Source organism: Sarcophilus harrisii, chromosome 4 (genome assembly GCF_902635505.1).
Source record: "Sarcophilus harrisii chromosome 4, mSarHar1.11, whole genome shotgun sequence".
NCBI classification, from domain to species: domain Eukaryota; kingdom Metazoa; phylum Chordata; class Mammalia; order Dasyuromorphia; family Dasyuridae; genus Sarcophilus; species Sarcophilus harrisii.
This window is the reverse complement of record NC_045429.1, coordinates 151,574,049-151,590,607: the sequence shown is the minus strand read 5'-3', so window position 1 is coordinate 151,590,607 and position 16,559 is coordinate 151,574,049. Positions and strand designations below refer to the sequence as shown.

General features: G+C 33.8%; 1 protein-coding gene across 4 annotated transcripts in view; it reads left to right on the top strand.

The window, feature by feature from the left end:
* Window positions 1-16,559, top strand: part of ADGRG6 (adhesion G protein-coupled receptor G6) — a 179,275-nt gene that overhangs the window by 141,674 nt on the left and 21,042 nt on the right. For all 4 annotated transcript variants that reach the window (XM_031964186.1, XM_031964187.1, XM_031964188.1 and 1 more), the window contains 5 exons: window positions 1,581-1,687; window positions 6,831-6,958; window positions 7,931-8,199; window positions 10,197-10,308; window positions 12,219-12,502. In XM_031964186.1, the coding sequence (XP_031820046.1) occupies window positions 1,581-1,687; window positions 6,831-6,958; window positions 7,931-8,199; window positions 10,197-10,308; window positions 12,219-12,502 (900 nt within the window). The remainder of the gene's footprint in view (window positions 1-1,580; window positions 1,688-6,830; window positions 6,959-7,930; window positions 8,200-10,196; window positions 10,309-12,218; window positions 12,503-16,559) is intronic.

Sequence of the window (16,559 nt, the reverse complement as noted above, 5' to 3'; positions counted from 1 at the left end):
GTGTTGAAAATGGGCATAGTCAAGGAGAGTATTATCTCTATACATTTTTATGAAGCTTAAAATAGCATAAGCATTCCTTAAGAATCATAAGGCAGTGTTAATTTGTATTGCATTTGAAGTCAACCAAAAACTCAGGCATTTGATATGTGAACTGCAAAATCATAGATTTTTTTTTAATCCTTGTAAATCATTTTTAACCTAAATGTTAGAATTTTTATTATTCCTATTAAATATTATGGTCATAGTTTCTATCTTTCATTTAGCTTGTTGAGATTTTTTAAGGATCCTTATTGCAACACTGAACATATTATCTAATCTTTAATAATCACCTTTGTATGTCTTCATGAAAATAATTGATAAAAATGGACAGAATAGTGGCATACCACTAGAAGCTTCCATTCAGGTTAATGGAGATTTATTAATTACTATTTCTTAGGTCCATTTTTTCAACCACTTCTAAATTTATCAGTTATGCTATCAACTCATTTCTCCATCTTGGTCAAAAGAATAATTTATCAGACCCATATGTAATTGGAATAGTCTCTATTTAAAAGTAGAAAGAGCACTGGATATTGAATAAAGAAATATGAATTTAGTAGTAGTAATAGTAATAGCAGCAGCAGCAACAATATTAATAGCATAATGTATTGTAGTAGTAGTAGAAGTAAAAATAGCTGTAGGAATTGTAGTAATTATGGTTGCAGTAATAATGATGATGGTGATGATGATGATTGTAGCTAGTATTTATGTAGCTAGTACACACACACACACACACACACACAGCCCTGAATTTCTAATATACCAGCACCAGAACTAGCTTTGACTATTCTCCTTGGAAAGTTAATCTCTTCCACCTGCTTGGGAGATTCTAAGTTTCAAATTCTTAATTTTCTTATCTGAAAATATGGATAAATAAACTTCCCACTTCCCCTATTACTATATTAATGGAAGTTTTTGTTACTCCTAGTTAATTCTCAGCCTCTTCCTCAGATATGAGGCATAATCAGAAGCACACGGGTATATTTGACCAAAATTAGACATTTTTCTTCTTTATTATTTATTACTTTTTACCTAGCCTTTTTATGTGCCTACTGAGCTCCTAGAAAAAGAAGGAATAAGGCCACCACATATCCATAGTGACAAAGGTAAATCAGCTACTAATACCCACCTTTTTAAAAAACAAAATTGTTATGACTGTCCATCCCTCTTCAAGTCTTCCTTTAGTTCTTAAGATGCCTTCTTTAATACTCTTAAGGAATCATAAAACAGAGGTTCTTAACCTTATATGTATGTTGGTCATAAACCCCTTGACACTTTGGGGAAGACTATAGACTTCTCTTAGAATGATATTTAAAAAAAAATTAATTGAGCTCCCTTAAGCTGACCCCTTTTCACTCCCTAATTTAGAGAAGAGGAAATTGAGACCTAGAGAAGTAAAGGTGACTTGCTCAAATTCACACAGTTACTTAGTGGCAGTTCCAAAATTTGAATTTAGGTTTTCTGACTCCATATCCATTGCTCTTTTCATTATATTCCACTCTACTAATATTTTAACAATCTATGTTGCTTTATTCCTCTAGAAGGTTTCGGTGGCTGGAACACATCAGGCTGTGTCGCACACAGAGACTCAAATGAAAATGAGACAGTGTGCTTGTGTAACCACCTCACCCACTTTGGGGTTCTGATGGTGAGTGCAGAATATCTTTCTTATTTGTAAAATTACAATTCCCTTTGGAGCATTGCTTTTTTACATCATGGTCATCATTCTCCTACACTCTTAATATTGGTTCTGAATAAAGAATACCATGAAATCCAGTGTGCATTATTGTTGAGTAACTATTACAAAGATAATGGTTTTGTTTCTTTGAGATTTTTAAAAAATGTAATAATATAAGAGGCCACATAAACAAAAAGTGAAATCCCTGAATCTTGAGAAAGACACTATGAAGTTATAGCCTTTTGGAAGAAGAGAAGGGGAAATAGAAAGAACACACCCATGATAAAGCAAAACTTAGTGTTTTTCCAATGGGAATTTTTAAAAAAGTAGGAAACTCTTACATTACATCATGATAGCTAGAGTCAGAAGGCTTCTTTTTAATATTAAAAATAAGTTTAGGATTTTGGGGTTGCATGGTAGCCCAGTAGCGCAGATAACGAAAAAGGTTAATACAGTGTAAATGAAAGGTAATCTTAGAGTAAAGACATTAACAGCAAGAGACGTTTCTGGAAGCCAAGGAAGCTAAGAGGCCAAGGGGAAGAGGGAGACATGCATTCAGAATAGCCAGTTTAAAGACACAGAGTTAGGAAATTGAGCTTTCTGTGTGAAGAACAGCAATTAGACTAGTGTAGCTGAATCGGAGAAAGCATGTGAGGGAATAAAACTTAAGAAGATAGGAATAGTAGAAAGGGGTTCAGCTATGAAGGATGCTAAATGTTAAATAGAGGATTTGATATTTGATTCTAGAGATGACAGGGAGCCACAATATTTTATCGAGTAGTGGAATGAAGTAGCCAGACCATGCTTTAAGAAAATTATTTTGGCAGCTGAGTAGAGGATGGATTGCAGTGAATAGACACTTGAATCAGGAGACCAATTAGAAGGTGACATCACACTGCCTTCTTAGGCACTTAAAATGCTTATGAAATTTGAGTTGCAACTGATGGTTGGTTAAGGTGATAAAGCTTATTGTTCACATAGTTAGGGAGAAGCAGTGAGGTGTGAAATCTTTCATTTCTTGAATTCACACATACCTTTCTTCCTGCCAACCCTGAAAGCATGATATCAAGAAGAAAGGCTAAAGAACACCTAGTACTGCCTGGGGGCCTGTTATTAATTTGGCCTATGATCTATCACCCACCCACTTAGCCTCACCAAATTTCATGGATTCATGATAATTTTCCTGACACCTTTAGGCCTTAAATGTCTTGAAAGAAGAGAACAAAACATAAATGAAAAATTGTAAAATACAGAAAAGAACATTTTTGTTACTCTCTGAACATAAATGAAATCTTTTCTTTACTTTCAAAAATTTCTTGACCTATAAATGCCAATATTTTCTTTCCTTTTGAAAATGAGCCAGCCTTTCCTGAATAGTGGAAAATACCTCCATTTCTTTAGATTTCCAAGACCCTATAAAATAGTCTTGTTCTTTTATTTCCACATAGATATATTTTGGCTCATGGTCATTCTTCCAGGAAGGTTATATTCTTTAGAAGACTAATGCAGAAACATATGCTTTGGTTTAACTGGTTTAAATTTGCAAGTTTTTAAAAACCCTATAAATATGGGAATGATAGATGAGATGGCAGGAACATAAAAATCTCTACTTATAGGTGATTTGTCTGCCCACTGAAACAAAAAGCATCCTCCTGACCCACTGGCTTTTTTTTTTTTTTATTTTACCAACTCATACTTCATTTTTTTTCAATTGGCAAACATTAATTTTCTCTCCCTTCCTCCCCTTCCTCATTGACAAAAAAGGAAAAGAAAAAATTCATAGTTAAGAACAAATTCACATAATGGCTGTATGAACTGTATGTCTCATTTTCAAGATATATAAGGAACTGATGCAAATTTATAAGGAAACCCAACAACTTAAATGAAATAAAATTATGTTTAGATTTTCTCCAATTAACTTTTGCTCTTCTGATCTTACCTTTATTCAACCTACACCCTCTTTTAAAAATTTTAATAGTGTTTTATTTTTCCCAATTACTGTTAAGACAGATTTAAGCATTCATTTTTATAGGATTTTGAGTACCTCCCTTTGCCTCTAATGAAAATGGTAGGTATTATGATATAGATCATATGTGTTTTATGTAAAACATTTCCATATTAGTCACACTTATGAAAGGAGAAATATCAGAAGAAAAAAACACATAAAGGAATAAAATAAATGAAAAAAATATACTTCAGTTTATATTCAGAGTCCCTTATTTCTTTATTTACACGTGGATAATCTTCTTTCATATACTGTTCCTTTCCTTTGTACTTGTCACATGTTGAATTATCATGTTTCTAAGAAGAGCTGTGTCATTCATAGTTGATCAACAATATTGCTGATACTGTGTACAATGTTTTCCTGGTTCTGCTCATTTTATTGTGTATTAGTTTTTACAATTTTTTTCATGTTTTTCTAAAATCTGCCAGTTCATCATTTCTTATTATACAATAGCATTCCATTATATTCATATACCACAATTCGTTCAGCCATTTCCCAGTTAATAGGCATTCCCTCAATTTTCAATATTCTGCTACCTCAAAAAGGGCTGCTACAAATATTTTTGCACATTTGGCTATTTTTCCTCCTTTTATGATTTCTTTGGGATACAGATCTTATACCTTCTTTTTAAAATTATTTTTTTTCATTCATCAGAAATTTGTCTTTATCACTCCTGCCTTCTCCATTCCTAATGAAAAAGAAAACAAAACAAAACCCAAGCAAAACTCAGACAAAACAAATTCCCCTATTGGCCATGTCCTACCATGTCCTACACACCTACACACACACACACACACACACACACACCAGTGTATACTCTGAGTCCATCACCTCACTTTCAGGAATTGGATAGTATGGTTTAACTCATTTTTCTGGAATTAAGGTTTATTATTGCCTTGCTCAGAGATCTCTATCATCTCTTTACACAGATTTTGCAAAAAAGAGGGTAGATTTAATGCGATTTACTTTAGCTCCCCTCTTTTCTCTCCCTTATCCGGGAACAATTTATAGGTACTCTTCTCTCCTTTGATAAGTTCAGATGAAAATGAGATTCAAATGCCATCCACTCCCACCACTCCTTACTCTTTGTTCATATAATCTTCTACTTGAACACTAACATCATATGAGATAATTTCTCACCTTTTCTCTACCCCTCTCCTACTGTGTTCCTTTTCAATTCCTTTTCCTTTCTCCCTTTAAGATCACAGAAACCTTTTTTTTTAAAAAAACATTCCTAGCCTAACTTAGCCCTATGTATTTTTTATTAGACTCTCTTTATGACCTCTTCTGAGGAAGAGAGAAATGTATCATTTCACCATACTAGCTATAATAGCTAAGAATGATTGCTAGAACTGAGTTCCCCTCCTGGTTCTGAACCACATAACTGCTGCTTGTCCTGAATTCAGTTCTTACTTGGTATACAGCCTGTGACCTAAAATCATTCCTCACCCTTCAAAGCCATTTCTAGGTATAGTTTTCCTCCCCCACTCCACATTGGATTTATCATCTAATTGTGAAAAATAATCAACAAAACTGGCAGTTGGTACATCTTCCCACTCCTTTCACAAAGTCAGCCCTCATTATTCCAGATCGAGGACCTCTTCTTGCGATGGACACAACTACAGACAGACCCTTGGTTTCAGGATTATTCTCTACCCTCTTTCTGGAAAGCTCTTCACATCACATCCCTGGTTAGAGCCATGCCCTGTCCCTATTCTTCTGTTTCTTTAAGCCAACCTGGGTTGGAAAAATGACTCACTATGATTATTTTTCCTCAAATTTCCTAATCAGGACTTGATCCAGTACTTTTCCTGGATCTTTGTGGAGGAGTTATGGGAGAGAACTAGACTGTCCTACTTAACTGCCATCATGGCTGATCTCCAAAGCAAAAAAAAATTTAAGTTTGGTACCACAATAACTTTGGATGGCTGATTTGTTCACGTATTGTTTTAATTTCATTATGAATTTGCTATTAGTTGTGCTTTGCTGACTACCATCATATAATATAGTAGTTTGTTTATGTTTATAACGATATGAATTTTTTTAGTCATCTCCTTCCCTCTTTCCACTGTGACCACTTTTATGGGACTATAGAGGGTGAGAAGAAAAATTTTCCAAAATTTATCCTGTCTTATACTATATCCAAGAAAGATTTAGTTCCTGTTTAGCCTTTTCAGACCACCAGGGCTTTGTTAAGAGTTTTTTCTGGGTTTCTCTTAAGGATCCTTATTCCCTTATATAAGACACTTCTAAGGCCTCCATGGTCTCTTTATGCATTTTAATATTTGAGAAGCTACTCAAAATTTACAGCATAGTCACGCTGGGTGTCTTTATTCCCAGGACTTATAAAATATTTTCTGCCTTGGCTATGTTGTTTTATAGAAAAGACTGGTTTCCATATTATAGTCTTTGCAAAGCATAACTCCCAATGGCCTTGTCAGACTTTCCTGCTCAGGACCTGGGATGAGGGGGTTCATCTTCATGATCTTTGAGGTCTCTTCCATCTCTAATGAGCTATGACTATAACCAGAGGAGAGAAAACGAGGTAATAAATATATTTGATAAATACCATCTGTCTAATCTGTTCCAAATTGGGACATAATAGCCAACAACCATTATCTAGCTAATGTAATTTATTTGTTTGTTTGTTTTTCCAGAAGGGAAAAAAACAGTAAATCAAATTGCTGTATTCTTTCATTTCTATACTTCATAACCTACTATAACTCAAGGATAATTCAGGAGATGATCTTTTTCTCTACTACTTTGTTATTATTTTAAAATATCATTTGTCTACTGTAAAGAAGATAAAAGTTTCAAACAAAAGAGAAATGATGAAAATTATTGATATCCAGTTTTCCAACCATGGTATATTTTAGTTTCATGTAATAATCAGAAACCATTGCTAGCTTGCTTGTATACTATTTCATACAAGGAATAACCATTATTTCAGAAATATGTCACCATAATAGTTATCCAGTATAATGTTTATAAACCATTAAAATGATTTCATAGACTAAATCTAAGGTTTCCTCTAAACTTTTCAACCAGGAAAAATAGCAGCTGCAGCAAAAGAAGAAAGTCATAAATTCATTTTCATGTTTTATGTAGGATCTGCAAGGAACTGCTTCACAAATAGATGCACGAAACACTAAAGTCCTGACCTTTATTACCTACATTGGCTGTGGAGTTTCTGCTATATTTTCAGCTGCAACTCTCCTAACATATGTTGCTTTTGAGTAAGTATTTCATCATCTGCCAAAACTAAATTACTGATTAGTCTTAAGTAAAAACAGGAATGTTTTCTTTGCTTTAAGGAGCATTTAAATCCTATGTGACTCATGTAAGTGAAGAGTAATTTTAATTTATGAAGCATTTTGTCACATGTAACATGTAATACCAAATATAGATTTTTTTTTCTGATGGGAATCTAATATATGAATGACCTTTAGATTCATCTTACATTATAGTCTTCCATTATATAATTATATATATGTGTGTGTGTATATATATATATATATCAATAAAAATATCTTTATATTATAGAATTAATCCAAACCTCTCTAGTAGTATTTTAGTTTAATTTTTTAATTGCTTTTTAAGTTGGAACTTAATTGAGAAAAAGAAATATGCTAAATTTTCTTCAAAGATCTTTGAAAAGTAGCCTCTAAGCTGAAAATTAACATCAGCTTTTGTCAAAGAATAATTAGAGGATCATAAAAGGTAAAGATAGAAGTTTTATTGTGTTTTTAACACTATACTGTATTTCCCCTCCAAAATTCATATTAGGAAAAACAAACTAATGGTATTTCCTTTCATTAAAATTTTCATATATAATAAGGGAAAATAAACTTATACATATAGACAGCTATAATTATATATGTCTTTCACCTTTTTCCTGAGAACACTATTGATCATAGTACCTGTGTTCAAAACAAGAATTCTTCTATTACCTATATAACCTTGAGTAAGTCATTTATCCACTCTTAGTGTCAGGACCATTCTTTTGAAAGGACTGGATTAAATAAAATCTAATCTTCAAGTCTAAGAAATTATCATTCATTTATAACACTTTATAGATTTACATCTGGTTGTCCACCAGTCATTGCAGAGCCAAACAAAAATCTCATTCCTAACTCCTAGTAACTTTATTTCTATTAGGATTTCTATCAGGACATTGCTTGTGCATCTTTCTCTGTGCTTTATTTCAGAAAGTTACGGAGAGATTACCCTTCCAAAATCTTGATGAATCTTAGTACTGCCCTGTTGTTTCTAAATTTAATCTTCCTCCTTGATGGTTGGGTCACTTCATTTGACATCGATGGACTCTGTGTAGCCATTGCAGCTCTTCTGCATTTTTTCCTTCTGGCAACCTTTACGTGGATGGGTTTGGAGGCAGTTCACATGTACATTGCTCTGGTTAAAGTATTCAATACTTACATTCGCCGGTACATACTGAAATTCTGCATTATTGGCTGGGGTAAGTGGATTAAGGTTATGTGCTTTGCTGGATTCTCATAACATGAATTTTTTCTAAGTACAGAGACAGTCAAAAGGAAGCTCCTGACTATAAATGAAGTATATCAAGGTATACATCTTCTCCAGGAGAATGTCATGATCCATAGAAAAGATTCTCAATATGGTAATAAAGGGAAAAGTCCATGAGTCACCATCAAATTTATTTCTTCTGTGCCCAAAAGCCAGCCCATCCCAAGTCTTCTGAGAAAGCAGTTGGCACTGAGTTGTATGCTCCCATTGTGCTTCAAAGCACATGGGTTAGCCTTAAACTCTAAGCCAAATAAATAGAGTTGGTCATGGTGCTCCACCCTGTAGATACACCCATCCACACACTAATTGTGATTAGACTTTGAAGTTTGTGATTGAACAAGTGATCAGAAGATCACTCCATCCCTACATCACTACATCTCAGAAGACATGTAGGTTATTTGCAGAGATTTCTCATTATGACTTCTGGAATGGAAATTTTCACCTTTGCCTGAGTGAAGACATCTATTAGTTCTTTCACATCCACCTAAGACTGGGAGTTTTTCTTCAATTATTTTCCCTAGAAACGGTGAAGAATGATGACTAGATAGTACAATGGATTGGATACTGGGCTGAGACTCAGAAAGTCTTAGCCTCCTGAATTCAATTCTTGTCTCAGACATTTACTAGCTATGTGACTCGAGGCAAGTCACTTAAACCTGTTTGCTTCAGTTTCCTGATATGTAAAATAAACTAGAGAAGGAAATGGCAAACCACTCCCACATTTTTGCCAAGAAAAGGCAAAATGGGTCAGAAAGAGTTGAACGTGGTTGAAAAATGATTATAAACTGTCACCAGAAGATGTTTCTTCATAACAGCCTATCTTTGGACTGAATTATATTCTTAAAGTGCTTATTGTTCAGTCATATCTGACTGTTTGTGACCCCATTTGGCATATTCTTGGCCAAGATACAGTGGTTTGTTATTTTCCTCTCTGGGTCATTTACAGATGGGGAAACTGAGGTGAACAAGGTTAAGTGACTTGCTAAGGGTCACACAGCTCTTCAGTGTCTGCAAGCAAATCTGAATTTATATCTTTCTGACTTCACGCCTGACTGCTCTAACCACTGAGCAGCTGACCAAACTGTATATGAGAGAATGCTATAAAGTTTGTGTCAGTTGAAAGAAGAAATCTGATGATATATTTGTTTTGAAGAAGCGATAAGGAAAAAACTACATTATGTGGATGTACTTGAACTTTGGCAGTCCTGACAAGCCATCCTGAAAGGAACCAAATGATGTGACAGTAGTTTATTTAAATATGATCTGGCTCTTTAACTGAAAACCACAAAAATATATAAGATGCTGCATAGCTACCACTTTAACTTATTTGCCTGCTTTGCTAAATAAGAGAACAACAGAATTGCTTAGACTAGTACTAGAAGCACTCTGCTCTATAAGTTTGTTTTATTTTTGCCACTTCTGAATCAGAAGTAACATTATTCATAGAACCAAGCCAGATCAGAAATAGGCATAACTCATAAGATGTTCAAGGCTCAACACTTTCCCCTTTCATTCCTCAACACTTCTAGTTATGGGAAATCCTCTTGTAAAAGAAAATTCTCTTAATTATCATTAATATAGGATGGATATCTCATACTAATTAAATGAGTTTTTCATATATTTTTCTCTCAGCTCAGGTACAATTCATCCCAGAGGTATACTCAGCAATTTCTACATCTAGTGAAAGTATGGAGGAGAATTAAGCCTTGTGGGTGATAGCTCAGAGACAAAATTTACCATGCCTACCGAAGATATTGCCTAGATTAAACTTTTAGCAACCCTCAAAGTCTTACCCAGAGAAAGCCATGTTTTCCTTATGCTAGTTAGTATTTCAAATCATTAATATGAAAAGAATGTTTTCTTCCTTGCCGTAGATATTTTGGTAAGTTACATCAAAGACACTTATAATGTCATGATCTTTTATGACAGGTTTGCCTGCTCTGGTGGTAACAATTGTACTAGCAAGCAGAAATACAAATGCAAATAAAATATATGGAAAAGAAGGTTATGGTCAAGACATCAAGGGGCAACGCAGTGAGTTGTAAGTAATATAAGTGCACCCTTTCTACATATTTCACAAGATATTCTAAACATAGGACTTCAGATATGGCAAATTATGTCATACTATTTAATTGTACTGCACTTGTAATCCACTCAATTGATAAAATCTTTATTGGGAGGTGAACATTTATCTAACCACCCCTCAAGGCTCAGCCCTATATTTCTGAAGTTTAGAAATGTGGAGTTCTTATTTCTCCCTATTAGATTCTCGCCTTGTACCCTTTGGCCCATAATTCTAGACTGGCATGATTTCTTTGGCTCTAGACTCCGTTATCAAATATAATGGCTTTTCTTTCTAGCTTGGAATCATTTGTAAATCTCACAAACATGTTTCTGTGTCTTCAAGTCATTAGTAATAAATATGAACAGAACAAGACCAGGGATAAACTCCTATGTCATACCACAATAGACCTTCTTATTTGAGATTAGAATGGATCATTGAAAGAGTAAATGACTTTGCTCTGAATGATATCTCACAGCCAATATATCTCAGAAGTGAGTCTTGAACGCTGGTCTTCCTAACTCTGAGACCCATTCTGTCTGCAATGCTGTACTTTCTCTGTTTTGGCAAAAGTGGTTAGATGGCCCAGTGGAGAAAGCAACATGCCTAAAGTCAGAAATCTCTGATTTCTAATGCAGCCTGAGATACTTCCTAACTTTATGACCCTGGGCAAGTTAGTTAACCTCTGTTTACCCAGTTTCCCTGGCTGTAAAACGGGGATAATAACATCATTTATCTCACAGGGTTGTTGTGAGGATCAAATAATATAACATTTCTAAAGTGCATAGCACAGTGACTTGCATATAGTAGGTACTATATAAATGCTTATTCTCTTTTTCTTATTTTCTTTTTCCTCCCCCCAGTTCCCCCATAAAAGGAAAATGCTCACATATCATCCCTTTAAGAATATGCACTAGATTTTTTCCTGGAATAGAGAAATCAAATTCATTAGCCTATAGTTTTAAGACTCTTAATTCTGTCCATATAATCTATAGGATATACCTATGTCATTTCTGAGTCTACTCCTCTTGAAACTTACCCACCCAAATGCCATACATCATACTTCTCCCCTCATACTATTCACATGAATATGAATATATATATACAATATGCTTATATATGTATTTATATATGCACATATGTATATATGTGTGTGTGTGTGTGTATATATATTTTTTTCCCTAACATACAGTGGTACTCCACCTCCTAATATCTCATGTCTTTTTGAATTAGCTATTTTTAGAAGCTAAATTCCTATCACATGTTCCATCCTACTAAGTATCACCAATATTTGGGATGAAATTTGCTTCCTTGAATTAGGATGTCTAGTTCATTTGGGGGCAGTTAGGTGAAGCAGAGGTTAGTATGCCAGGTCTGAAGTCAGAAAGACTGATCTTACTGACTTCAAATTTGCCCTCAAGCACTCCTCTATATGTATAACCCTGCTTTGCCTTAGCTTCCTCATCTTTCAAGCTGGAGAAGGAAATGGCAAACCACTTTAAAATCTTTGCCAAGAAAATTCCAAAAGGGATCATGAAGAGTTGGACATGAAAAACAACTGAATAGCTTACCTTTAGAGAAAATAAGTATAGTAAAACAAATAAAATTGGATATGATTCAGAATCAGCTTTAATTTTTAAAACTATCAGTTAGACGCAGAAATCAGGTTATTGAATCTCTAAATCATTCATTCCATGTCCTCATTTTACAGATGAGGAAATTAAGCAACACAGAGGAGGAGTTGATCAAGATATACCCACTGTTAAGTAGCAGATTTAAGTCAAACCTTTCCCTGCCCATACCTCCCAAAGCCCAATAGGAAATCATTAGTGTAGAGTATCATAATCATCTTTAACATGGAACTGCTTTCTGGTTTTGCTTCTTTACAGCTGTTGGATCCAGGATCCAGTGGTATTTTATGTAACTTGTGCTGGTTATTTTGGAGTCATGTTTCTCTTGAATGTTGCAATGTTCATTGTGGTAATGGTGCAGATCTGTGGAAGGAATGGGAAAAGAAGCAATAGGACCCTTCGAGAAGAGATTCTGAGAAACCTCCGGAGTGTGGTTAGCCTCACCTTTCTGTTAGGCATGACTTGGGGCTTTGCGTTCTTTGCCTGGGGACCCTTAAACATTGCCTTCATGTACCTCTTCTCCATCTTCAATTCATTACAAGGTAAGAGAAGTGAGATTTGAGTTAATCTAGATTTAACTTGCCTTTACTACCTGCTGTTGGAAGCATTTTTGTCTAGGACTGTCTAGGACTGTTTGCATAGCAAAAAGATCTCAGTAATTAGCCTATCTCAGTGAATATCTGCAAAGTATCTTAAAGTTTTATTGAATATTTATTTTAATTTATTTTATTATTTTATTTATTATTTATTTTATTTTACTAAGACCTTTTCTATTATAAATATGAGACTATAACTTCAACAAGCATTAAGGATTTTGAGGTGTCCAGGAACTCAAATGGGAAAAAAGGTACACCTTGACTTTCCTTGGTAATCCCATTTGTTTTATCTGATTTATTTAAATACATTATTCCAAAAAGTAGTCCATGAGTTTTTGCCAATGTAGTCTATAACAGAAAATGAATTGAGAAACATACTCTTTAGAAAGTATCTGCTGATAAGATTTTGTTCCCTGGTAGTTAGGCTTTACCTCTCAAGGTATGATTGCTTATGATTATGCTTATGATTAAATCTCCTTTTACCCTAAAAAGGCCAACCATAACACTTAACCACCTCTTGTATGATAATATGTATTTTTAATTTGTGAAATAAAACAGGCTTTTTCATAATACAGTATAATTTTTAAAAAGGTGATTGCACATGAAATTACAAATCTATTATGTACAATTTGCTATTCCTTTAAAATATAATATTTTTTTTTCTTTTATTTTTCTTCCCTGCCCCTCACATGGCCCTAGAGATGGCTACCATTATACACAAATATGTGTGTGCACAAGTACAGGCACATACACACATGTAAAATTATTCTGCACATCTATTTATCAGTTCTTTCTATGGATGCAGATGTATCTTTCTTCATATGTTAATTTGTGTATTTAAAATAGTCAAAATTACTTATTTATTCAAATTAATTTTCAAAACAATATTGCTATTTTTGTATACAATATTCTCTTGGTTCTGCTTTTATTTTTGCTCTTATTTAATGCAAATCTTTGCACATTTTTCTAAGATCCTTGAGGTTATTTTTTTTAATATAATAGTAATATTCCAATACAATTTGTTCAGCCATTCCCCAATTGAAGGACATCTCTACAATTTCCAGTTCTTTGCCACCACAAAGAAAGCTACTATAAACATTTTGAAACATATAGGTTCTTTTTTTCCCCTAATTATCTTTGGAAATAGGCTTAATATTGATATTATTGGGTTAAAGAGTATATGCAGTTTAATAACTTTTTGGGCATAATGCCAGATTGTTCTTTAAAATGTTTAGATCAGTTACAATTCCACAAACAATGAATCACCTCTAACACTTTTTGCTTTCCTCTTCCATATCTTTAGCCAACCTACTACTTGTAAAATGTTATCTCAAGGTTATTTTAATTTGCATTTTTCTAATCCATAATTATTTAGATCATTTATATTTTCTTCTGTGGAAGGGATTCATATGCCTCCCAAGACTGTCAAAGGGAACTAAGACAAAAAACAAATGTAAGAATCATTGTCCATTATAGAATCAACCTATCATAAAATATCTGATGACCAAAAATTTATTTTCTCAGCTTGATGAATTTGCTAAACCTTTTTAATTTATAAAGGAGGAAAAACTCTCCTATTTTTTGTAATGGCTGGCCTTACAGCTTAGAATCACAGAATTTCAGATTTAAAAGAGATCTCAAAATCCATCTAGTATACTCCACACTGGAAAAATAATTACTTTGTAGCAACAGTTCTCAAAGAGTAATTCAGGTACCACTGGAAGTACCCAAAGGAGTATGTGAGGTTAAAATTATTTTCATAACACTACTAAGATGTTTTAATTTTTAATATGATAAATGTCAGAAGATAAAAAAGTTCTTTAGGGATCTTAAATAATTTTTAAGAATGTAAAGGAGTATTTGAGACTAAAAGGTGCGACAACTACCATTGTTCAACAGTACACAAATGGTCATAGAGATCTTGCTAGATAATTATTAATATAAAAGAAAATACTACTGCTCAAGATAGCCCACTCAAGCCCATTCAACTAGAATTGTTAAGAAGTTTTTCCAAGTGTTAAGACTAAATTTACCATTTTAGAACTTCCACACATTGTTCTTAGTCTTTCACTTTGAGGCTGAAGAAGAGTTTAAACCCTTTTATATGTATATTGTAGCCCTTTAGATAACTGAGGATGATTTATGCCTTCCCATTCTTTTCTCTGTACTGGGATGTCTAGAGTAAACATCAATAGGGCTTTCAAGTGCACCTTGAAACTGAAGCTCTTTACCATTCAGGCCACCCTACTCTAGGTAATCTCTGTCTTAATAATGTTCTTCCTAAAGTAGGGTGCCAAGAATTGAACACAATATTTCTTGTGGGCTCTGAGTAGGATGTAGTATAGCAATACTAACACTTTAGTTGGGTCACTCATGCCTTTTTATAAATGCAAATCATGATTGTAGTAGCTTTACAAGTCTCTGCAAAACTCTGATGACTCATTATGAGCTTACTGTCCACCAAAATCCTAAAAACGTTTTCAGAAAAATATTTTGTCGAACCACAAGGTTCTCCATCTTGTACTTGAAATAATCATCTTTTAAAATCAACATGTAGAACTTTACATTTTTCCTTATGAAATGAAATCTCATTGATTTACTCCTAATGTTTTAGTATGTCAAGCTCGGTCAGGATCCCTCCACTGCTTATTCTTATTTTGTAGTTGTTATTGTTCAGGAGTTTCAGTACTGTCTGATTCTTCTGTGATCTTATTTGTGGTTTTTATGGCAGTGATACTGCAGTTATTTGCCATTTCCTCTTTCAACTCATTTTATAGATAAGGGACTGAGGCAAACAGGGTTAAGTGACTTGCCCAGGATCACAAAAGGTAGTAAGTGCCTGAGGCCAGATTTTGCAAGATAGTCTTTCTGACTCCAAGTCTGTCACTCTATCCACTACCTAACTGCCCCCTTTGTAATCCTTGCATTGTTCCATTTGTAAATTTGAAAAGTATGTTATCGCTGTCTTTAATAAATCCAGAGCATCTATTTTCATTATTCTTATTTTTCAAGGATCTACTTAGAATATTACATCCAAAATTGATCATAATTCTCCATTGAAATCTGTTCAGTACATAGTTCAGTTATCTCCCTTGCTTAGAATGTGAGGTTTCTATTAATAAAGTTTGGGGTCAAGTTGGATTTTTCCCCCTTTCCTTCATGCATTTCACATTTTTATTCAAGTTGCTTTTTCAGGGCTTTAAAAAAAACCTCAAATCTGTTCAACATGAACTGCTAGTGAACCACATTATCCATCCCTTAAAACACTTGTAATTATGTGTAATTGATTATTTTTATTGCTATTAAAATTTTATCATCTTATGAAGAGAAATTAAAGAAAAAGGTTAAATGAGGTAAAAATAGTTCTATTGAGCTGGGAATGGCTTGTGCCCTAGCATGACTTTGGGAATATTCCAGAATTTGACATTGAATTTGCCTCTTTTTCTTTCAAAGTAAATGCCTTATAACTAGTTTTGCTGCTTATAGTCTACTCAGTTTTGCCATGACCAGGGAAAAGAAGCAGGCTCATTATATTAACTCATTAGACCAATAATCCTCAAAGGAAAGAAACTATATATTAGGATGATATAAAAATATTCTCATGATCTTTTTCTATAAAAATTAGACATTCTCTTTGTTTAATCTCTTCTGTATCTCTCACTATAGAAATACCTAAATTAAAGACTTAGGAAAATGTCTGCTTATTTTATAAATTCTGTAGCTTTACATATTGAGATTCCATAGCTAACCTATGAAAGGCACATTGATCTAGCTCCTTCAAACTTGTTTTTGCTATTAGAATTTCCTGGCAGTTTCAGACCATTTCAATGGCTACAGCAGTCTGTTCAGGTCTGTTTCCATTAATGAGAATTGGGATGTTTTCTTTTTCCCAGCTTGATTCTCCTGTCAGTAGGGGAAAATGCTGTAAACCTCATCAAGTTTCTGTTCTTCATAAATCTCGGGGTTTTAAGACTAACTTTAAATTGTGCAAATTCAGAACAGA